The sequence below is a fragment of the Mobula hypostoma genome, chromosome 10 (genome assembly GCF_963921235.1).
Source record: "Mobula hypostoma chromosome 10, sMobHyp1.1, whole genome shotgun sequence".
Lineage (NCBI taxonomy): Eukaryota > Metazoa > Chordata > Chondrichthyes > Myliobatiformes > Myliobatidae > Mobula > Mobula hypostoma.
In genome coordinates this window covers 94,235,981-94,259,725 of record NC_086106.1, presented here as the reverse complement: position 1 = coordinate 94,259,725, position 23,745 = coordinate 94,235,981, and the positions used below count along the sequence as shown (strand labels likewise).

The 23,745-nt window shown below is 41.1% G+C and overlaps 1 protein-coding gene across 1 annotated transcript in view; it reads left to right on the top strand.

The window, feature by feature from the left end:
- The window catches only part of stard8 (StAR related lipid transfer domain containing 8), a 97,981-nt gene extending 77,295 nt beyond the window's left edge, over window positions 1-20,686 (top strand). Inside the window, exons 9-14 of the mRNA XM_063060866.1 lie at window positions 1,857-2,067; window positions 3,501-3,615; window positions 6,429-6,650; window positions 10,755-10,972; window positions 15,776-15,952; window positions 16,969-20,686. Coding sequence (XP_062916936.1) covers window positions 1,857-2,067; window positions 3,501-3,615; window positions 6,429-6,650; window positions 10,755-10,972; window positions 15,776-15,952; window positions 16,969-17,065 — 1,040 coding nt within the window. The 3' untranslated portion in view covers window positions 17,066-20,686. The remainder of the gene's footprint in view (window positions 1-1,856; window positions 2,068-3,500; window positions 3,616-6,428; window positions 6,651-10,754; window positions 10,973-15,775; window positions 15,953-16,968) is intronic.
- Window positions 20,687-23,745: the final 3,059 nt, after the last annotated feature.

Genomic DNA, 23,745 nt, shown 5'->3' with positions numbered 1-23,745 from the left:
CCCCCTCTCCCCCTCTCCCCCTCTCCCCCTCTCCCCCTCTCCCCCTCTCCCCCTCTCCCCCTCTCCCCCTCTCCCCCTCATTGGGACATGTCTATGGATAGTTAAAATCACCTACTATCACAACCTTGTGTTTCTTGCAACAGTCTGCGATCTCTATACAAATTTGTTTCACTATGTCTCACGGACTGTTGGGTAGTCTAAAAATATAATTAATGCAGTCATACCTTTTTTATTCCTCACTTCTATCTATAAAGCTTCATTAGACAAGCCCTCCAGTCTGTCCTGACTGAGCACCGTTGTGACATTTTCCATGACTGGCAATGCTCACCTTTAATTCCTCTTGCTCTCTCACGTCAAAAACAACACAGCCCCGGAACACTGAGCTGCCAGTCCTGCCCCTCTGTCAATGAAGTCTCACTAATGGCCACAGTGTCATAATTCCACATGCTGATCCATGCCCTAAGCTCCTCTACCTTTCCGACAATCTTCTTGTATTGAAATATACACAGTTCAGAGCATTAGTCTCACCATGCTCAACCTTTTGATTCCTGACTTTGTATGAAACTTAAAAACATTCTTCTCCACAACCCAGCCACTCCACTATATGGTCTGGTGCTGTGGTTTCCATCTCCCTGAAATTCCAACTTAACCCCCCCCCCCCCCCGTGCAGCACTAGCAATGCTTCCCACTAGGATATTAGTCCCCCTCCAGTTCTGATGCAAACCGTCTCTTCTGTACACATCCCTGGAAGAGAGACTAAAGATCCAAAATTCTGAAGCCCTCCTTCTTGTGCCATCTCCTTAGCCACATGTTAAACTGTATGATCTTCCTTTTTCTGGCCTCACTAGCACATGGCACGGGTAGCAATCCTAAGGTCACAACCCTGGAAACCCTGGAGGTCCTGTCCTTTAACTTACCACCTAACTTTCTGAACTCACTCTGCAGGACCCTCGTCATCCCTCTCACCTGCGTCTTTGGCACTGACATGGAACATGACCTCTGGCTGCTTGCCCTCCCACCTAAGAATGCTGTGGACTCGATTCAAGATGTCCCTGACTCTAGCACCCAGGTGACAACATACCATCCAGGAATCTCGTTCTTGTTCACGGAGCCTCCTTTCTGTTTCCCTACCAACAAATCCCCTATCTCTACAACTCACTTCTTCTCCCTCCTTCCCTTCTGAGCTGTCGAGCCAGACTTGGTGCCCGAGAACTTTTTAAATCCCCAAAGCTATCCTGTGTTTTATAGGTTACGATACAGAGAGCACTGGTGAATCAATACCACTAGAGATGAAGTCCTTGTTTGCGGGTTCAACCACATTATCCACATGCAGAATATTGTTTTGTGATTCTCTGTGTCCTAAGCATTGCCATGGTCTTAGAATTGAGTGAAGTTCATGGTTATTTAGATGATTTCTGACAGTTACTTCCCTATGTATTTATTCATTCATGAGATATAGATATTGTTCACAAGGCCAGCATTTGTTGACCCATCACTAATTCTTTGTACGTAGAAGTGAGTCACAATCTGAAACTGCTACAGCACATATGGTGAAGCCCCCAAGAATTTGGATCAGAATTGCGAGAGAAAGGGTGATTATTTTCAAGTCAGGGCATTGTACATAGTTTGGGTCATTTGGGAGTGGTGGTATTCTCATGTATCTGACCTTTCTCGATCTGAGCAGTAGAGGTTTCGGGTTTTGGAGCTGCATGGAGGGACCCTTGCTGGGTTTGGAAGTTCATCTTGTAGTTTCACCCCATACTTAGAAGTAGTTAATTGATGGAGTTGTCCTGATTTCAAACACTGAAGTAATAATGACATGGAGATTGTTATAAATCCTTCTTCCCCTTCCTCAGATGTGCCAATGGATCAACGTCTCCAAGCTGTTCAGGCTGCCATTTTGCTGATGCCAGATCAGAACCGTGAGGTTCTTCAGTCCCTATTGTACTTCCTAAGTGACATTGCGTCTGTGCAGCAAAACCAGATGACTGCTGGGAACTTGGCTGTGTGCCTTGCGCCCTCACTATTTCACCTTAATGTACTGAAGAAAGAAACTTCCTCTCCAAGGTGAGCTCCATGTCAACTGAAACTCTGTGGTTGATAGCTTACTATAGTCCTGCTATACTCTGAAGGAAAGAAATTCTTACCACAAAACCTTATGCCATCATCATTGACTCCATTTTTCTTGGCTATTAAGAAATCCAGTTGGTGAGTCAAAGGGCATCTTGCGGTTCCTGAGTTTGTAAAGAATAAGAATGAAGTCAAAGTAAGTCATGTAGTAATTAGCTGACATCATACTAGATTTTTAAAAGCCTGTAGAAAGCCAGGAATTCCAAAATGTTGAAGTTTTAGGAAAGTGAACCAGTGTGGTGTGGTGTGCTAAGCATTGATTTGCTTCACTTTCTTGGGCTTGATAATTAGTGCATTGCAATGTGCTTGCTTAAAAGCTGAGAGAGGAGTTGCATATAGCTACCCAAAAAATATTTTACAAAAGGGAAATAAAAATGAAGACTTTATGAAATTAGTATTCAATGCTTCATTGGAGAATCAGCCTAGATCATGAGTTCTAGGTTCAAATACATAATTTCAAAATTGACAAGGGAGAATGCTAGTAAATGTAAATACAAAACTGGATAATTTGATCTACCTACAACACTTATAACATTGTGAGCATTGTGTTTTTGTCCCCTGGTTCTGGCCTCAAAATCAAAAAGGACGTTAATCAAAAAGGGCAGCATATGAGGCCTTCTGTTGGTCAGGGTTGACCATTGGACGTGGCGTCATACCTGTTTATGTGAGTCGCAAGCCAGGGAGTGTGATATGGAGAACGAGCTGTTGACCATGCAACAGGTGCCCCCCCTCCACCCAGCTGATGAATCCAAAGGAACAGCAGAGACTGGTACAGTTTTGCGATAGCGGCGTCACAGGAGTTGCTAGTCAGCGCTGAACTCAACTTCAGACTGCGTTAGGGACTCCAGCTCCTTGCTTCCTTGGGGTTTACTCCTGAAGCCTTCCCCATGGGTGGTAATAGCTGCAAGGCAGCAGAGGTTAGGTATCAGAGTTCTCCTTCTTGAAAGATAACCTTCATTATCCTTGTCTGGACTGAACTTAATTGTTTCTAGTTCACAAGAACAGTGGGAAAGACCGTGATATGGAGTGGGGAGAGATTAAAAGGAAAGATTAAAAGTATATTAAAAGGAAGTCAGTCAGATATCTGGTGAGAAGATAAAGATTGTGGCTGAACATAAAACTTCACCTTCCTCTCATGCTTGCTATTGATTAAGAAATTTAGAAGTAACAGAACAAGGTTCATAAAATTGGTACCATTATACAAAGAAAATTATCAATCACAGAAAGTCAACCTGTATCGCTGTGCACGTAGATGTAAAAAGTGGAAGTTGCGTATAACTGTGATCATATGTGTGACTGATACATTTTAGTTCTATGTATGTGCTATGTTTTGTGGAAATTCTTACCTTTTTTTCCTGGCCTTATTGTAGGATGATTCGAAGGAGAGGTGTTCTCAGTAAACCCGATCAGAGGGACCTCAGCGAGAATCTGGCAGCAACTGAGGGATTAGGTCACATGATCACAGAGTGCAAGAAACTTTTCCAGGTACCTCAAAACAAATTTTAGGGCTCAGACAGCAGCATTTCTACAGTGAAAGATTAACAGTAAAAAAAAATTAAATATGAATTGAGTGATGTTAGTAAAGAATACCTTATCGTACTTATGTGATTTAGGTGAAGCCTTTTATGGTTACTACTTCTCTGCAGTTTTAAGCACCAGTACTTGCTGTGTGTTTTGGTTATATAGGTTCTCGTAGTTGCTGCCTTGTTTCTTCTCTGGTTCTAACTATGTTTTAGGCTATCCACCATGAGAACTTGGAAACAAGGATACCCTCATGCAGTCCCATAAGCTTACTTTACCTGTCAGTAAGGTTGCGGCTGATAACTACATCCAGTAACTGGCATCCATTACACTCATTTGTAGAGAATTATGATTCACGACATTCTATGTAAATTCGTAAATTGCACACCCCTTAGTCTTTTTGCCCTAAACCTGGAGTCAATATGAAATTCTGTTTCAGCATCTACTCTGTTGTTTCTTCTCTAAATTCCTATGCCTCCTCCCTCAACCCTACCCAGGAACATAAATAGTCCTTCCACGTGAGGATAAAGTTAAGTGCACCTCCTCCAACTTTGTTGATTTGTTTGGTGCTCCCAGTGTGGCCTCTTTTACATCAGTGAGACTAAGCACAGACAAAGCGACTGATTTGCAGGCCACCGGCGCTCTGTCCACGGTGACCTTCCCAAGCTGCTGGTTTCCACACCAAATTATCCGTACTTGGCTCTCTCCATTGCCGGGACAAAGGATGATGGGTGGATTGGGGAGGGGAAGGAGTGGAATTGGGAAAGGTAGGCAGCTCGGTGTCAAAATAGAAGCAGACAAGGAAAGAAGATAATAAAAGGCAGTTGGAGTTGGACTCTGTCTACCCAGTATCCCTCACCCACCGTTGGTTCACCTATCACCTCCCAGCCTCTGTCTCACCCATCTTCCTCTCTTTATGCCAGCTTTCCTCTCTCTCTGCTCTCAATCCTGATGCAGGGCTTGATCCAAAGCATTGACAATTCCTTCTCCCCCTCTGGCTGCTGAGTTCCTCCAGTAGCTTGTTCTTTACTCAGATTCCAGTTTCTGCACTCTCGTTTATCTCCAGTTCTGTTTTGCTGTTCTATTCAACAAACTGAGTAACATCACATTTTCCCACATACCTTCCCATTCACTCACTTAAGTTGGATACTTTCCTTCCAAGTTATTCGCACAGTTTGCTTTGCATCTTTGTATTGCTTGGAAATGTGGACACATTACATCTGAGATGTTAGTACTGCTTGTAAATATCTGAGTACATGCATTGATTTTGTGGCATCCTTTGTGTAACAATTTGCCAAGCTCAAATTGGTCCATTAATCTGGATATTCTATTTTCTTTAAAAACAGGTTAAGTAATGTTCAATTCACATTAACTGTCTAGGCTGTATTTGATTTAATGGCCTATTGTGTAGCATCATTTCAAAAATTCAGAAGTACTACACCTACAGATTCCCTCTTACTGGACTTTGCCTATAAATACTCTATTAGACCTTTGTTATAGCAGATATCAGAACAACTGGTCTGTAGTTTTCCACTTTATTGTGCTCTAGTTGAATAATGGTATTAAGCTTTCTACCTCATTATCCACCAGGATACTCACAGATTTCAGGGAATAATAATGAAGTGCTTAGGAAATTTGTTCAATGGGTGGGTGGTTGTTTCAAGGTGTGGGAAGAACCTGATAAAGGTGAAGGAGAAAGTTAGGACTTGGGCAGGTTGGATTAAAATGAAGACATTACCTCTCACTCTGCTTGCTACAGGTAGTATAAAAACAGAGGGTGCTGGAAAAACTCAACAGATCAGGCAGCATTGGCAGCAAGAGGAACACTTTATAGTTAATGGCTAACATTGCCCTTAAACAATAACTGTTTTCCTTTCCACAGATCATGCTTAACCTGGCAAGTTTTTGCAGCATTTACTGTTTTATTTTTCACCTGTCAACATCTGCAGATTTTTGATTTTCTTTTACAATACGAAAGCAGCCTTAAGATTTGTGCCTGTGTTTGAGTGACCTTGCTCCTCATTCAGGATTTGTGCCTGTGTTTGATTGACCCTGTGTTTCATTCAGGATTTGTGTCAGTGTTCCGTTGATCCTGTGTTTCATTCAGGATTTGTGCCAGTGTTTGATTGACGCTGCGTTTCGTTCGGGATTTGTGCCAGTGTTCCGTTGACCCTGTGTTTCATTCAGGATTTGTGTCAGTGTTCCATTGACCCTGTGTTTCATTCAGGATTTGTGCCAGTGTTCCATTGACCCTGTGTTTCATTCAGGGTTTGTGCCAGTGTTCCATTGACCCTGTGTTTCATTCAGGATTTGTGCCAGTGTTCCGTTGACCCTGTGTTTCATTCAGGATTTGTGTCAGTGTTCCATTGACCCTGTGTTTCATTCAGGATTTGTGCCAGTGTTCCATTGACCCTGTGTTTCATTCAGGGTTTGTGCCAGTGTTTGATTGACCCTGCATTTCATTCAGGATTTGTGCCAGTGTTCCATTGACCCTGTGTTTCATTTAGGGTTTGTGCCTGTGTTTGAGTGACCCTGTGTTTCATTTGCCTTTGGTATGATTGAAAAATGTACAAAGGGTATTATTGTATTCAGTAATAACCACTCTGGACAGAATTTCTAGCTGTTTTATGTGGTGTTGTAGTCAGATATGAATCCACTTTAAATAGAAAGTATTCAAAATGCTTAAAGAAGTGACCTGCAACATTCTACTTGAAAGAATGTCTAATGTGTTTCTGAAATTTAAGATGATTTTACATTGTAGTTCTTCTTTCCATTAGATCCCCCATGATATAATGGTGCAGTCTCGGAACTCCTATATTGCAGCTGATGCTCACCCGTTACCCGCAGAGGGTTTCAGGAGACATGCTGGAGGCATTGTCAAGGATTATATGGCCCACATGGAGGACACAATCCAGGCTCTACTAAAAGAGGTGGGAGATAAGTTTAAAGGCTGGACCAGCACCGTAGGACCTGTGAACACAGAACTTTCTTACAAAAAGGTATTAAACCTAGTTTTGCAAGATAAGATGTCTTTCATTGCCATAATTATTACTTTTGTTTTATTTTGGGCTATTTCAGGCCAATATTTTGTTTGTCGTACGCTTTTCCATCCTGATTGGAATTTACAGTTTTAAAAGAAAGTTAAACATCCCACTTAAATTTTGATTTGACATTCTACATGCTTGTGTATGCATTTGTAACTTTATTTTACATGCTTAGCATCTGGGGTATTGTTACGTACCCCGTAACTGGGTTGCCAAACCAGCAGAAATTGATCACTCAGTTGGAGTCTGGATTACTGGAACTAAGGAAGTTTTATTAAAGAAATAAGCAACACTGTACTCTAATCAAAAGGATAATAAATGCAACAGTTCAGCAATGGTAAACACACATGTACACAGAACTAGGATAACAGGATCAATCAAGCTCTATCGTCGTCTAGGGGTAAATGACCAGTTTCAAAGTGACGCAAAGTTCAGTTCAACTGAGTTCAGTTCAGTTCACAGTAATCACTGCCGTGGCGGTGGACGGGGGGAAGGAGAGAGAGAGAAAGCGACTGAATATTCAAAACGGCTTCCACACAGACCTTCGATATTCTTCGCAGTCAGCTTTCGGGCAAGCCCTTTGTAATGTCTTCTGAGGTCACCGACTGTGACCCCTCCGTTTCAGATACGATCGTTCCTCTGCAGTGAACCTGGCACCCAGGCAAGGGCGGACACACACCAGGTTCCCGCCGATCGTACCTTCCCACCCTGTGCGTCTATGGCTTGGTCCTGCGACCAGCCCTCCAAAAACTCCCACCGACTTGTGGGAGGCGCACCGCTTCTAGGGTCTCGTTACCTCGTGGTGTCGTGTGTGTTGCCTTAGTGAACCTGTCCCTTTTTATCCTCCTGCTGGGGTATCGCCTGTCCATCACACTTCAAACAGTTCAGGGTTCAAACAGGAGCCGATCTTGACAGCTCTCAGACCGGTGTCTCCTTCCGTTAAACTCTCTCGTCTCTTCATTAACATTTCCAAATGCTGCTCTGTCGTCTTCCTTATCTCCCTTTCTCCTGAAGACAGGTGGCAGATCAACTGTTGATCCCACTGGTGCCAGCACAGGACAGTTAACATCTTAGTCTATGTGTACTTTTTGTAACCCTCTTTCGTCACAGGTATCATTTCAGGAAATGATTAAAAATGACTATCACACTTCAGTTCTGTCGAAGGGTCCCAGACCAAAATGTGAACTGCTTCTCTTTTTACTGATGTTGCCTGACTTCAGGAGTTCCTCTGGACTTTCCTGTTTTTATTTCATGATTAAATACCTGGACCTGTTTTCTGAAAACATAGTATGAGTGTGTTGGGTCATCAAGCTATATTTTAATTCATACTGAATAAAAATAATCACAAGGTATATATTACCATGTGTATTTAAGAAGTTTCCAGACTATGCAAATCAGGAAAAGGTGCTGGGTTGCAGCACATCCTTTGTCTTTTTATCAGCTTTTCCACTATGCTGCCTATTAGCTCCAATGAAAATGAAAGCTACACACATCAAAGTTGTTGGTGAGCGCAGCAGGCCAGGCAGCATCTCTAGGAAGAGGTACAGTCTTCGTTTCGGGCCGAGACCCTTCGTCAGGACTAACTGAAGGAAGAGCTAGTAAGAGATTTGAAAGTGGGAGGGGGAGGGGGAGATCCAAAATGATAGGAGAAGACAGGAGGGTGAGGGATGGAGCCAAGAGCTATACAGGTGATTGGCAAAAAGGATATGAGAGGATCACAGGACAGGAGGCCCAGGGAGAAGGAAAAGGGGGAGGGGGGGAAAGCCCAGAGTATGGGCAAGGGGTATAGTCAGAGGGACAGAGGGAGAAAAAGGAGAGAGAGAGAGAGAGAGAAAGAATGTGTGTATATAAATAAATAACGGATGGGGTATGAGGGGGAGGTATACGGCCCGAAACGCCGACTGTACCTCTTCCTAGAGATGCTGCCTGGCCTGCTGCATTCACCAGCAACTTTGATGTGTGTAGCTTGAACTTCCAGCATTTGCAGAATTCCTCGTGTTTGCGTATGAAAATGAAAAGCTTATTTCACATAGCTCTTGATCAATATCGCTCTGAACTGGTTCTAAAATGTATCAAAATTGTTCTTAACATTTTCCCTTCCTGCTAACATCTGGAGTGTTAACCAGAGTGGTACTGGAATGATACTATGAATTGTGCCAATTTATCATCCAGTTCTCTCTTGCTCTCAATCTCAGTTCTCTTCCTCCTTGTTAAGTGCTTCATCTCTTACTCACACTGTATCATCTGCATTCCATTTCATCTCGTTTCAATGGATAGAGATCAGGATCAGGAATCCTCGTCACGGAATTTAAACTGTCCCAAATTCAAGGCAATACTAACGAACCGGAACCACCCTGTCTATCACAGACTGGGACTTCGAATGTGTCTTTGATCATTCATCATATGTATTTATTGCACAAATGCTGGATTTTGCTGAGTGTTCTAATGGATGTATGTTGTCCAAACAGCCACTGAGCTTTGGGATGAATGATTGATAACAGGAAAACTATCAGAAAATAAGAAATCAGTAAAAGCCTTTGTCTGTTTCGTAAATAATAAAATTCTGCATTTCTTACTCACTGGGAAAATCCCACTGTGTTTGAATCATTTGCAGTTTTCCTTTTATCTTGGCATTTTCTCTGGGCAGACATTGGGTGACCTCAGACATTTTAATTGTGCAAATCAGATAAAATCACTGACCATAACAAAGTGAAATCATCTGCAGATACTGAACTCTTAAAAGAGCAGTCTCTCTCTGCATCATTACCGACTGTAATGATTCTGGTGGGTTACATGCAGGACTTTAACCAAGCAGAACAGTCCTATTTCCACATATTCACAGTATTTCTATGACCGAGCTGTTGATTAATGATTACTCATCATTCTTTGGCCAAATTGATACGATCTTGGTGAGGAGTTTCAGTAAATGTCTAAAGTTAAATTTTCACAATGAAGATTGTCTCCCCCTGTGTGGGCCCAGTTTTATAAAGAAGCTTGTAAGGAAATAAATGAGAGAAGGAGAATGGCAAAGATCGAATCCAGTTAAAATTTAAAATTGCTTGAGCATTAACATGTTAGTAACAGTAGTTATTTCAATTTATGTATACTCTGTACAATATGTTGAACAATAGGTTGATGCAAAGCACAATAGTAATATCTGATATTCCCCTATTTAAATATGACCCTTCTGTTTAAAGTTTGTTTTATAAAAGATTCCATTATGTCTTTATCTCCTCAACATTTAACTCGCGTACATTGACAAACTGGAAGCCAATTTTAGTAATCTGATGTAACTTTGTAGACAGATCCAACAAATGAAGGTCAAGGAGGTCCAATTTTTATGCTATTTGTGCTTTGTGTCTGTCACAGTGACATTTTTAGCAGGACTAAGTAATGATGTATTATTGATGTATATCGATATAGCCTTCTCATTATTTATTTACTTTACTCCACTGATTTTGATTGTTGTACCACTGCTGTAGCAACTAAGGGTGCTTATCTTCAGACATTAGAAGAAAACTTATATAATTAGCAGTTATGTGGTTGATGTCTTCTGTCCAGTACCCCTGTATATTTATATGTGAGTCCATTAAAGAAAAATGTTCCACATTCCTTGGGGTTGTGTAGTAGAGACTCTTGATAAGTTTTAATGGGATGGACAGTGAAATAAACATAGAATTTTTCTATAAACATAGAAGTGTGCAAATGGAGAAGATCCAAGAAATTCATTAAATATGATCATGCTCTGAAGTATTTATTTAAATTGTTCAATAATAATTAATTGTCAAGATTTAGGATACTGATCCTTTATTCTAAAGAGCAATTCTGCTAGAAGAGAATAGGCAAGTCTCACAATTGGACCTTTCCAGGACAGCCTGAGTCAAATCTTGAGAGAAGGAAATGAGGGAAGACTGAATCCAATTAAGTCCAAATTTACTTTGTATAGTAGCTCTTCGCAGTGACATTCTCCAGTCACTGATGTGATTCATGTATTTTATTTATTGGGTTATTCATATGCGAAGTACGGTGACCATATTCTGTTTTTCCTTTTTCTGACAGGTTGGTGATGGATATCCCATCCGCTTGTGGAAAGTGACAACGGAAGTAGAAGCAGCCCCGAGCTCAGTGTTAAACCGTCTGCTCCGAGAGCGACATCTCTGGGATGATGATGTATTGATGGGAAAAATTGTGGAGAATTTGGACAAAAATACTGAGATTTACCATTATGTTCTGGACAGCATGGCGCCACATCCCAGGAGGGACTTTGTTGTTCTGAGGTACGACGAGCTAATGCATTGGCAACATTCCAATTTTGTATACCCTTCAAGTGTGTTACACTGCACTCCTGATTTATAGCTGACCAAATTGAGGAATCTTGTGACTGATGTCACTAACACTCACTTACCACAAGAAACGGTCGAACAAGACTGTTGAGCAGTTTCATTTTGTGGTCATGACTAGTTTGCAATACATGCCACTGCAAGAAAAATCAGTTGGTATAGTTATGCTTGTATGTCCCTTTTTTGATTGTGAGTAATTAGGTTTGAGTTTCAGGCTAAATGAATGGTTTACCTGTTCTGTATTTTCTTGATAAGCAATTGTGTAATTTCCCTCTAGTCATTTTTTTTCATTCACGTAACATTTTTTTGCAGTGTGATATGATTGAAATATGTCATTACTCAGAAACATGTCACAACCCCCAAAAAAAGCCGTTATTGAGAACCTGAAAAGAAAAACAAACAATGGTGGAAGCACCCAGCAGTCAGGCAGCAAGCGGGGAGAGAGAAATAAGGGTTAATGATGTTGGAACTGCAAAAGTGAGCAAGGTTATTTAAAATGCCAGAAAAGGTGATGGGGTGGAGAAAACCAAGGGGTCGAAATCAAAAGTATGTACAGTAGTTGGAGACGTACTGTTGGCATTTTCTAAGAGAAAGTGAAGAATGCTTGTTGAACATAACCGATCTGTCTGGAGAAGCTGTATTTAGAGAGCGAAGATGAGGGGGATGGTGAGCACAGCAGGTACTTGAAACCCGAAGTAAAAGCGATGGCTGGACGTAATCAATGAGCAGGTTGCATTGATGAAGAGAGAAAGTGGAGTTAATTCTAGAAGTGGTAAAATTATATCAGAACGACCAATTCTGAAACAAACTGGAAGGACTGCTTATCTTAAAGTTTTAATACATTATTTCAGAATTTTGAGTTTATATTTTTGATTCCTTCATTATTAAATGATCAGTATATGAGGACAATTGTTTATCATGGGCACCAACACTTTTCAATCTAGCCCCTTTAAAAGATGTTGTGCATTTCTATTTTTTCCCTACTGACGTGGCTCACCTTTTTACGAGGGCGGCACGGTAGTGTGGTGGTTCGCACAATGCTTTTACGGTAGAGGCAGACCGGCTTCAATTCCCACTGCTTCCTGTCCGCTCTCCCCGTGACCGCGTGGGTTTCCACCGGGCGCTCCGATTTCCCCCCACAGTCCAAAGTTGGTAGGTTAATTTGTCATTGTAAATTGTCCCGTGATTGGGCTCAGATTAAATCAGGGGAATTCCGGGTGGCGTGGTTCAAAGGGCCAGAAGGACCTATTCTGTGTTGCATCTCAATCAATAAATACATAAATACATACACATATATCTTCATATGTGTACCTTAGAAATCACTCTGCCACCAAACTTTCTTACTCAGCAAACTTGGATATATTAATCTTGCTCTCCCATCCATATCATTGATATAGGTTAAGAACAGCTAGAAAACCTGCACTGGTTCTTGTAATGCATCACCAGGCATAGTTTCTTAACTGAAAATGACCCATTTGTTCCTCTTTTTTTTTTGCTTTCATTATCAATCCACCAATTCATGTCAGTATTTTACTCTTTTCCCATATGTTGTGGTTTTATGTAGTCATAGAACATTACGGCACAGAAACATGGCCTTTTGGCCCTTCTAGACTGTGCTGAACTAGTAATCTGCCTAGTCCCATCGACCTGCACCTGCACCTTAGTCCTCGATACTCCTCCCATCCATGTACCGATCCAAATTCCTCTTAAATGTTGAAATTGACCCCACATCTACCACACATGTGCTGGCAGCTCATCCCACATTCTCACCACCCTCTGGGTAACCTCCAGTTCTGGACCCACACAACCTCAGTAGAAAAAGCCTGCTTGCATTTACCCTGTCTATACACCTCATAATTTTGTTTACAGAACCTCTTAATCTCCCCTCAATCTTCTACATTCTAGGGAATAAAATCCTAATCTATTCAAACTTTCCCTATAGCTCAGATCCTCAAGTTCCAGCAACATTCTTGTAAATTTTCTCTGCACTCATGTTGGAGATGCCTGACTAACATCTTATACAATTTCAACATAACCTCTCAACTCCTGTACTCAAAACATTGAGTTATGAAGGCCAATGTGCCAAAAGCTTTCTTTACGACTTATTCACCTGTCATACCACTTTCAATTAATTATTGACCTGTATTCCCAGATCCCCCTGTTTATCCTACAGAACACCATGTAAGACCTACTCTAGTTTGTCCCAAAGTACATCGCTTAACACTTGTCTGTACCCAGGAGGCCACAAGTCATCTGGGAATCTTGTTCTTGTCCACAGAATCTCATTTCTGTTACCCTAATCAACAAATCCCCTATCACAACAGCTCAACTATTCTCCCCACCTTCCCTTCTGAGCCACAGAGCCAGACTCAGTGCCAGAGACCTGACCAGTGTGAGTTTTCTCTGCTGGGTCATTTCCCCCAACAGTATCCAAAGTAGTTTACCTGTTGTTGAGGGTAATGGCTACAGGTGTACTCTACACTAGCTGCCTATCCCCTTTGCCCTCCTGATGGTCACCTAGTTACCTGTGCTCTGTGCACTGGGTGTAACTACCTCCCTATATGTCTGGTCTATTCCAAGGTTGTCAAGCCGAGGAGTGGTAGTGGGACCAGGCTCCCACTACATAAAAGTACTCCTCATGGCATACGCCTCAAATAGCCTCTGACAACCAAGTCCAACTCCTGGCCTTCTCGTGTGGCTTAGCCTCTAAGCCCAGCAGAACTGTTTCTACTGACAAGAGAAGGGGCGAAGGTGGGTCCTGGCACCTTAAATCCAGTGCTTCGGGTAGACGGAGCTCATCAGTCTGAGAAGGCAGTCCATCTAAGAGAGGGAAAACTGATTTCAAACCTCCGCTACCTTATGGCCATACCCACTCATGGGAAAGGCTTCGGGAGTAAACCCTGAGGATCCTTGCCTTTCCCTTGGACAATATCGGTATTGTGGAGAGGGGAGACTTGCTGCCGTTCTTCCATACAACCTTGGTCAGGCCTACAACACGGAAAGCAGCTCTACAGCCACGACAGAAGCTGCTCTATCAATACAGACTGAAGCAAGACGTTCCAGGCACAGATCCATGGTCTCTCGAGACTAATGGATGCCACCATCATTAACCCCTTAGCCTCCTAAATGATCTGGTGTTAGAGCATCATAGTCATAGAGAAGTACAGCACTTTTCAAAGGAATAAAGTCCGAATTTATTCAATCCTTCCTTATAACTCAGGTCCTCCAGACCCAGAAACATCCTTGTAAATTTTCTCTGTACTCTTTCAACCTTGTTTACATCTTTCCTGTAGGTAGGTGACCAAAACTGCACACAATACTCAAATAACGCCTCACCAATGTATTGTATAACTTCAACATAACATTCCATCTCCTGTACTCAATACATTGATTTATGAAGGACAATGTGCCAAAAGCTTTCTTTATGATCCTATCTACATGTGACACCATTGTCAATGAATTATGTACCTGTGTTCCCAGATTTCTTTGCTCTACGACGCTCTTCAGTGCCCTGTGTAAGACCTGCCCTGGTTGGTCCTACCAAAGTGCAAAATCTCACACTTGTTTACATTAAATTCCATCTGCAATTTTTGTCAGCCCATTTTTCCAGCTGGTCAGATCCCTCTGCAAGCCATGAAGTCCGCAGCGCCCCCAATCGTGGTGTCATCTGCAAATTTGCTGATTCAGTTGACCACATCCATGAGTTCATCCAGTTCCAGCTCCAACTCCTTAACATGGTCTGTTAGTAGCTGCAGCTGGATGCAGTTCTTGCAGGTGTAGTCATCAGGGGCACTGGAGGTCTTTCTGCCTTCCCATATCCCGCAAGAGGAGCATTCCAGTATCCTGCCTGGTACCCCCAATGTTCTAGATGTGCAAAAAGAAAGAATAAATAGAAGAAAAAAATCTACCTATGCCCTATGCCTCTCCTCACCGAAGCTCCAATATGCCAAATCCTCAACTCCCCACACCAACACTGGCCCAGTCACACAATGGCTATTTGCTTTAACCCAATTTCTTTTTACTGGTCCTTGCTAAGTGCCTAGTTATGCACAATTCAATGTCTCCTTGGGAACTGTGGCGTGCAAAGAATGATGTTCACTTCTTTTAAACACTCTCTCCCTCTATGCAATCCGATGTAAATTATTACCTAATATGTTGTGGCACCTTATCAGTTATCATAGAGGAAAATTATAAATCTACTATGTAATTAAAGTCAATATTTTACAAATGAGATCTCATTTGGAGGAATTCATCTAAACCTCAGCATTGCAGAAAACTTGAAATATAATTTAAAAGTGTCAAACATCTCTACAGTGAACATGACAATAAAAAAAAACTGAAGGGCAAACCTGTTTTTCTAGCACTGACAACATCAGAGAAGTTGCCCTGAAGAGACTTCAATCTAATTCCATTCACAGTGTTTAGCCTGTAGTCTTATAGGTTACACCATAACAGCTACTGTATGTATCTAAGTACTTTTTAAGTACTAATTGAACTGATGTTACCTTGTTCATGTATATTTCATGTCCAAGTACGATGTGCCTTACTGTCTGACCAAGGTATCCACCAACTGGTTTTGTGAAGGGCCCATTCCTACTGAGCAGTAAACTGAAGTGGTATCTGGTTGAATTCACACATTCCTTTGTTATCAGTAAATAGAGATGCTTACATTTTATAAAATTGAATTGATTATCCAGTTTAAATCCACTACAATATTTGAATTGTTTTCTTCTGTTTCAGGACCTGGCGAGCTGATTTGCCAAAGGACATGTGCGTTATGGTAGCAGTCTCCGTTGATCATGACTCTGTGCCCTTGGAGGGAGGTGTAAGAGCTGTAGTACTGAACTCTCAGTACCTGGTGGAGCCTTGTGGTTCAGGTCGATCACGGCTCACGTACATCTCCCGAACTGACCTAAGGTATGTGTTATGTGCTTCCTCCTCCTTTTGTCTTCATGGGTTACAGGGGTGTGAACACGGGCAGTGGGTGCTGGCTGCAGGAGGTTTTAGTCAATGGGGTCACCTGTCAGTTCGAACCATTGTTGACAAAGTATCAGCACTTCACATCCAGTTCACTTGATTCAGTGAAGTTACTTCTATATCGAAGAATGATAAGCAACCTCTGTGAGGTCTATCCCTGTGTTAGATAACAATGTGCATATATTTTTCAAAAGATTTTACTCATTAGATTTTTTTGCTCATTAACGTGAGGGGTCAAGTACTGCAATAGAAGAGAAATAGAGCTTACTCAACTTTGAATCAACATGTCTGAGATTCACTCTTAGGATAGCTACCTCTTCTGTAGAGCAATGTTTCCTCCTTGGTCAAGGTAGTAGGGACTTATTTCATGGTAATCTTTATTAACATCAAATGGAGCCCTGATACTCAGCACCCAGTGTGTCTTCTGATGCTCAAAGTGGAATTGTATAAATAAGTGATGAATTGTTACAGCCTTAATGGTGCAAGCAAACACTACTGAAATAGTTTGTGGAATGCCCTGTAACTTTTGGCTCATGTTTACTGTAAAAATGTTGGTGTTTGATCGCCATACAGGACTACCCTTGTCATTCCTAATATGTTGGGATTGAACTTCTGATTTTTTTTTTAACCATGACTATGGAGATATTCTGAAGAAAAATGCAGATAGTACTCACTTCAAAACATTAATACCATAGAACATTGCTCCCAATTATGTAAGATACAGAAGACATAGTGCCAACTAATTTTAAGACAACTGTTCTGAAGATAACTTTACCTAGACCATGATGACTGCTTGGAGTAATCGGGTGATTGGAGTTATGTTAGGAGAAACTTTAGGAGTGTGTTTGAAATGTAGATGGACATAATATAATGGGAAAATTAAGCTACTTGTGAGTCTTGTAGCCTTTTCTTGTACTCATTGTTTCTTGTATTCTTCCTTTCTATGTATTTTCCAGGGGCAGGACTCCTGAATGGTACAACAAGGTCTCTGGATACCTTTGTGCTGTAGAGGTTGCTAGGATACGGGACTCCTTTCTGCCATCAAATTCATAAGGATTAAAGATCAAAATCAGACTTGAACTGACACTTCAGACAGAAGAAAGATGTTTTATTTGAGTATGCATAGTGGCAGCTGTCATTGAGTAGTGATTGGTTTTCAACCTATAGCGGCCAGACAAGTTATAGCACTGGTTCAGATGAAGGTGGCTGTACAACTCATTTCTTACTATAATTTCCTACTGTTTATTTAAGATGCTGAGTATCCTGACATCAACCATCATCTTTGAACTTCTCCTTGACTGTTTAGTCATTATTGTATCAACATACCATAATAGTTCTTGTGATGGTGACATCCCCAGAAGAAGAGAGAGTTCTTCTATGCAGTGTCTTGGTTTAATTTTCTTGCCTGTTCCTGTGGCTGTGACCCCTTACCTCCCGACATTTCTTGCACCTGTGCATTTGGAACAAAGAAGTCGAACATCATAAATTGAGTTCAGAGTTGCTCTAACTTTATTATCCTGCTTGGTTTGGTATGAATTGTAAATCTGAAAACAGTGATATTGCTTGCAACATATTCATCTGGTAAAACGATATACATGAAAGGAAAATGCTTGAAATGGAGTTGAGACCTTTAAACAATGGGGGAGAAAAGGAAATAGGAGAGTGATATAGGATTTAATTGTTCAGGATTTTTTTATTTACAGTATACGTGAGGAGATGTTGGCTAAAGTATGTTGTGGGCTATGTGAAAAGTTGCTAAGCGGAAATGGAGTATGTTTAAAGCATTTGCTGGGAGCAAATACCAGTTGAAGTGACACAAGCGGTTCGCTGTAGTAAATCTGGATATTTAAACTATTTGAGGTTATTTTTAACCTTAAGCTTATTTAAGATTTTTACTATTTCTATAGAATACTGCACTAATATTTTACCTTGGCCTTTCCAGACACAGGGTACCTTAACACAGAGTATCAGATATATTACTTTTTGATTATATCTAAACTGTTATTTTTATGCTTTGGGGCAGGCAAATAAGACTTCAGGTCCTTGCGATTCTAAACCCAAACACTAAGGGATGTCTAATGTCCCCTTCCTCTTGGATCGCTGCATAGACCCTCCACCCTCCATCCAACTAGCTGGAGATAAACAGCTTATCTAAGCCCTTAACTACCTGAAACTATGTGACCCCTTAGCCTTCCTCATCCAATGAAAACAGAAGGTTTTCCTCAACTTTTCCTTGGCACTTAAAATCGTGTTGCTCCCTCTGCTTTTGGAAGTCTTTCATAATGGGAGAGTATTGCTGGAAGTTTGTTGACATTCTCTTACATTTTGCTTGATTGAACTTTTTAAATTTGCCAAGTTTCTGTTTATTTTAACTTGTTGTAGGCAGACCATCCCACCCCGTATCTTTAAAGAGAAGAAATAACACAGGCCACAGAGTTGGGTATTTTGAGTCCCAATAGCGGCATTCAGTGGTGTTTTCCTCTTGTTGCTACTTATCCTATTCCAGTTATTTATTTTGCTGTTCTTTTGTTTTAAATGATATTATGACTGGAGGAGAGGAACTTTGTAATGGATTTCTCATCCTACCATTCCAAAGATTCTGTGAATATTTTTAGTTGTTTTTGCCGCTGGTTAGTTTGGTGTTGTAAATAATTCCATGTTGCTTTGCCCTGGTTTTGACGATATCCTCGACCAGGTGGGTGAATTCTTTGTGAACCTCGGAAGGTTAGATCTTCTGTAATAAATATTTTAATGCTACCTTTTTAAGGACTAGAAAAGATCTGCTGCTTGAGAGCTTGAAGAGTTTCTCATCTGCATTTGAATTGTCAGATTATGCAGAGAGTGTGCTCCCCCACCCACCACCCCAGTACAATTTTATTTTTCCTGCGTTGCCTTCACATTTAATTTTCAATTTTCTTTCATAAATCAGTTATTGAGGTATTTTTGTCTTGGCTTAACCCAATGATTAAATTGATACCACTTCCAGGACTCTTAGAGACCGAATTTCAAATGTTGGCCTTTTTGTGATGGGCGTAAGGTAAAATTTCATTACATAGGATTTAAGAGCAGGGTTGACATCACAATGGGTTCCTGTTAATTCCACCATCATTGGGAATGTAATTTGCAGTTGTGTTTGTTATATTAATAACTTTGCTGCTTTAAGATAGAGCATCTCATGATCCTTGGCTATGAACCTACGGAGTCGTGATTGTTTTCAGTGAGGTGGTAATTACAAACTGTTTTAATTACCCTCTGTGATTGCCCCTCTGGTTCTTTTAGCACCTGGAAATTTTACTTTTACTTCAATTCAATTAAACTGAGCAGCTGTTCAGAGCCAAAATAGTTTGTCAAGTTTTTGCTCCTCACTTCAAGTGCACGTGCTCCAGGTTCAAATCCTTGGCTTGGCCCTCAGGTTACAAAATGACAAGAACCATGAGCTTGACTGATAGTTCTTTATTGCAGTTCCCAAATTTATTTGTTCTTGCAACTAAGAGCCTAAAGATGATCTAAAAGACCTCAGGATAGATAGGTTGAACTTTTAAGTACAATGAAGATAAATTAATTGGTTCAAAGTAAAAGCAAGGCCAACTATTTAAAGGAGGCTTGAAGAGGGAGGATGAGTGAGTAAATTTACAATCTCAGGTCATTAGGGACAACAGCGTTCACAAGAGCTCTTTCTATTAATGAGAAACTGTGATAACATGGAAAATTTATTTGTAGCCTCCTGATGAGATCTGAACCTCTTCTCAAAGTAAATGTCTTCATCCTGTGAATAGGTATGTAAAGTTTGCATTAAAGAAATGTGAAGTAATGCAACAATGAATCTCAAAATACTATATTTATGGAAATATCAGGCAAAGGAAGGCAGCTCTCAAAGAATTGTGGTAAGATTTTCTGGAGATTTCATTGAATGATTTTAGGAACTATATATGCACATCATTTTAAGTGATAATGATAATGTGCATGATCATGAGTTCATGACCTAGTGGGTCTAACAATGGCTTTTTTCAGCTTCAGACCTTTTTGAACTCTGACGTTACCAACTACTCGTCATAAAATGAAGAAATGCAAGGGGCATTATGTAAAAGGGACATTGTAAAGTTGTTTTTTTTTAATTTAACTGGCATTCCATGAGTGAACTGTACAGAACTGTGCTCTCAGCAGAGAGCTGGCGTAGCGTAGAGATAAAACACAAGTGCAGTTTGCATGCTGTTTTGTTAATTGCAAATAACAGATAGAAAATATACAGAGAGTTTCCACAGTTTGTGTAATTCCAGCATTATTATTACAGTATTGAATTCACATGCGGGGAAAGAAATGGACGTATGGAATGCTCTTGCATGAGCTGATGTATGTTCTGCTTAGAGATATTGAATAAAGTGGGGTATTGTATCAGTGAGGAGTGTGTGTGAGAGAGTATTCAGGGAATGGCATGACTGTAAGAACTCATAATGGCACAAATAGCTATTTAATATTGAGAATATGTCTGATCTCAGGTATTTAAATGTATGAGTTTTGTTGCCAACTGTACATATGTTGTATTCCTGCAAAATATGTGCACCCATGAGAAATATTTGTATGGAAAGTTTTTTTATATTGTCATATATGAAAAATATATTTTTTCTCAACAGTCTGCTCAGAAATGTACAGGTCATTTTAATAAATTTTGCTTCTGACTCAAAAGTCTGTGAAATCTTCCTTTACTCTGAGTGATGTTCTTGGTGTTGCGACGTTTTAGTATTTTGATCCCTGTGGAGCGAAGTAAGTTCAGGAGGGTGGTTCCAAGTGATCTGCATGAGCTATGAGGCAAAGGTTCTAATCTAAAGATTCCTGCTGGAACATTTAATATGTTGTGTGAAAAGTTGAGCAGTCCGGTACATGAAAAGAAATTGTACTGCTTATCCGTTGTATTAAAAGCAGTCATTTTATCGACACTCCCTCACCACCCCCCATTTCATAAAGTTAGCACATGGACAAAAGTGTACATTAGTATCACACTAGCACACTTTGCATGCACGGCAAGTTATGTGGAGCTGGTGTGTAATTCTGCTTTGTTCCTCCCCTCTAAGTTCAATAAGAGAGCGGTTGGTGGGAAAAAAATATTAGGGAGGCAAGTGGCAAAAGTGTTGTATGTGTTTGGGCCACTGAAAGAGAGAGACTCGCTGGTCTCCCAGAACCTGCTTGCTCACATGGGGTTCTCTGTAAAGCCTGTGCTCTTTCGGGGCTTCAGGCCTTGCCACAGGAAGCAGAAACAGCATTCAACCCAAACAGACCATTCTGGCATTTATGCTCCACTTGAACGTCCTTCTGTCTTCCCCTTTTTGTAACTGTAAATGTAACAGGTTTTTTCCTCCTCTGTCTAGTCTCCTTTTAAATGCTCTGGCAATCTTGAGCAACGCACCCAAATTGCTGGAGGAACTCAGCAGGCCAGGCAGCTTTTACAAGAGGGAAATGAGAAGCTGATGTATCAGGCTGAAACCTTTCATCAGGAGACCTCAAAATTCTGATGAGTCACCTAAAATGTCGACTGTTAACTTCCCTCTTTAGATACTGCCTGATCTGCCGAGTTACTCCAGCATTTTGTGTGTGTTGCTCCCCTTAAATAAATATTTTTCTCTACTCGCTGAATTTCTTGGAAGCTACCTTTATAATGATGGTTGCAAAACGTGCTGAACTTTTCTAGCATTTTGTGTGTTGCTCCGGATTACGTTATCTGCAGTCCCTTGTGCCTCCTTTGGGATTGAGTTTAGGTAACCATGGGTAATTTCTAAGGTAAGGATATGTTCGGCACAGCATTGTGGACTGAAGGGCCTGTATTGTGCTGTAGGTTTTCTGTATTTCTATGTTTTTTTAACGATGATTGTAGTTACGTTGTCCTCCACAAGTGGATCCTTTCCCTCTGAATCAAATCTGGCAAAACTACATAATTTTAAAGATTTTTGCTAATAGGCTCAGTCCATCCCTTTCTTCTTTGGCTTCCCTCACATTTTTAATCTTATCGTAGTATATCTGTTGCAACTTCCAGTGATTGGTGTATTTGAATTCTATTTGACCAAAGGGCAGTGTCAGTGCTGAACTTCATTTGCTGATTATATTTCCCCATTCTGTGAGGTTATTAATGTATTTTCGTAATTTGCTGCAGTGTTCCCCAGTACGGAGCATCTCCGCTACAATGAGAATCATTTGGAAATTGGAAAATCAGGGTTTTTCAAGTTCAAGTTTAATTGTCATTCAACCGTACACATGGATACAGCTAAATGAAACAGCGTTCCTCCAGGTCCGAGGTGAAAAACGCAGTACCTATACTCACACATAGCTCATACAGTCACAAAATAATTGTAGCACAAGTCCTTCAGTGTCTTGAAGATTGGTGCATGGGATGTTGTCCTGGAGCCACGTTTCTTCAAGAACAAGCACGCAACAGGTCTTCACCTTGCACTAGGTCAGCTGCAAATGAAGGCAAACCAGCTTGTCTTCCAGGAGGCAAACACCTGAGAGCAGCCGTAATAGGAGAGGCGGCCTGCTGGGGCCAGCTCCCAACGCAACATAGATTCCAGCAGGCCTGTTACCTCTGGCCCCTCCTCCCTTGCGTGGCTGTAACAGGCAAGGCCGTGGCTTGAGTACCTGCCCTGTCCAACAATCGAAGCCAGAAAGCTCCCCCGGCATTGGTCTTGCCAATCAACCAGACCTTGGAGTATTTTGCATTTCCAATATCCAACAGGGTCTTGCAACTGCAAGAAAAATGTTTAGGACAAACATTTGCACCATTTGTTGGACCTGGAGAGGCTCCTGCGACCAAGTGCGCCGCCATCTTGCCAGAAACTTAGTTTGATTCCAGGGGCTCAATTGCTTATGTGAATTGTGAATTTTGATGGTCCGCCTACTGATTCTGGTCAAAGTAAGTTTATCAAGGTGTATATATGTCTACCTATGTACACCATATACTATATGTGGAAATCTATTGCCCACCTTTAGGGGTGAAAATAATTTCTTACTGGGATTGTTGTATTGCTAACAATGGTGATTTAACGCATTTGTACTGATTTGTGTCAACCACCTTCTTACCACAAGATCAAACCAATACCATTTCTCCCTTAGTCCTGACGAAGGGTCTCGGCCTGAAACGTCGACTGCGCCTCTTCCTATAGATGCTGCTTGGCCTGCTGCGTTCACCAGCAACTTTGATGTATGTTACCATTTCTCCCTTGTCCATCTTCCTCCACGGTGACTAGCTACTGTTCACTAACAAACTCTGCTTCCTGTACTAAAGCCAGTCAGTGATTCATTCTGTTAATTGTCCCCGATTTTAGACTGGCTGACCTCAGTTTGTCTTTAAACTGATCTGAATTTCCTCAGTTCAGTTCACATGTTTAGGGAGGATTGAAATTGGGTGTCCTCTCTGACTTCTGCCAGCAGACCAAAATGAAACCATGGATACTTAGTGACTGGTCCCCCCAGGAGTTTACCAGAATTCCACTTAATAGTTATCTCTGACAACTAGACAGGAAATCTTATTACAGCCCACACCATTTAAAAAAGATTTTGTGTCATCTCTAAAATTAACTTTCTCTGTTATCACTGCTTTTCTTCAAGTAGCAACATGACGCCACTTCTATGTTGCTGCACAGGTCGATACGAACCCTGCTTAACATGACATCTAAAAAAACACAACTCTAAGAAGGCAACAGGCTGATACTCTTCCTTCTCCTCCCTGCAACTTTGATTCTATCAAC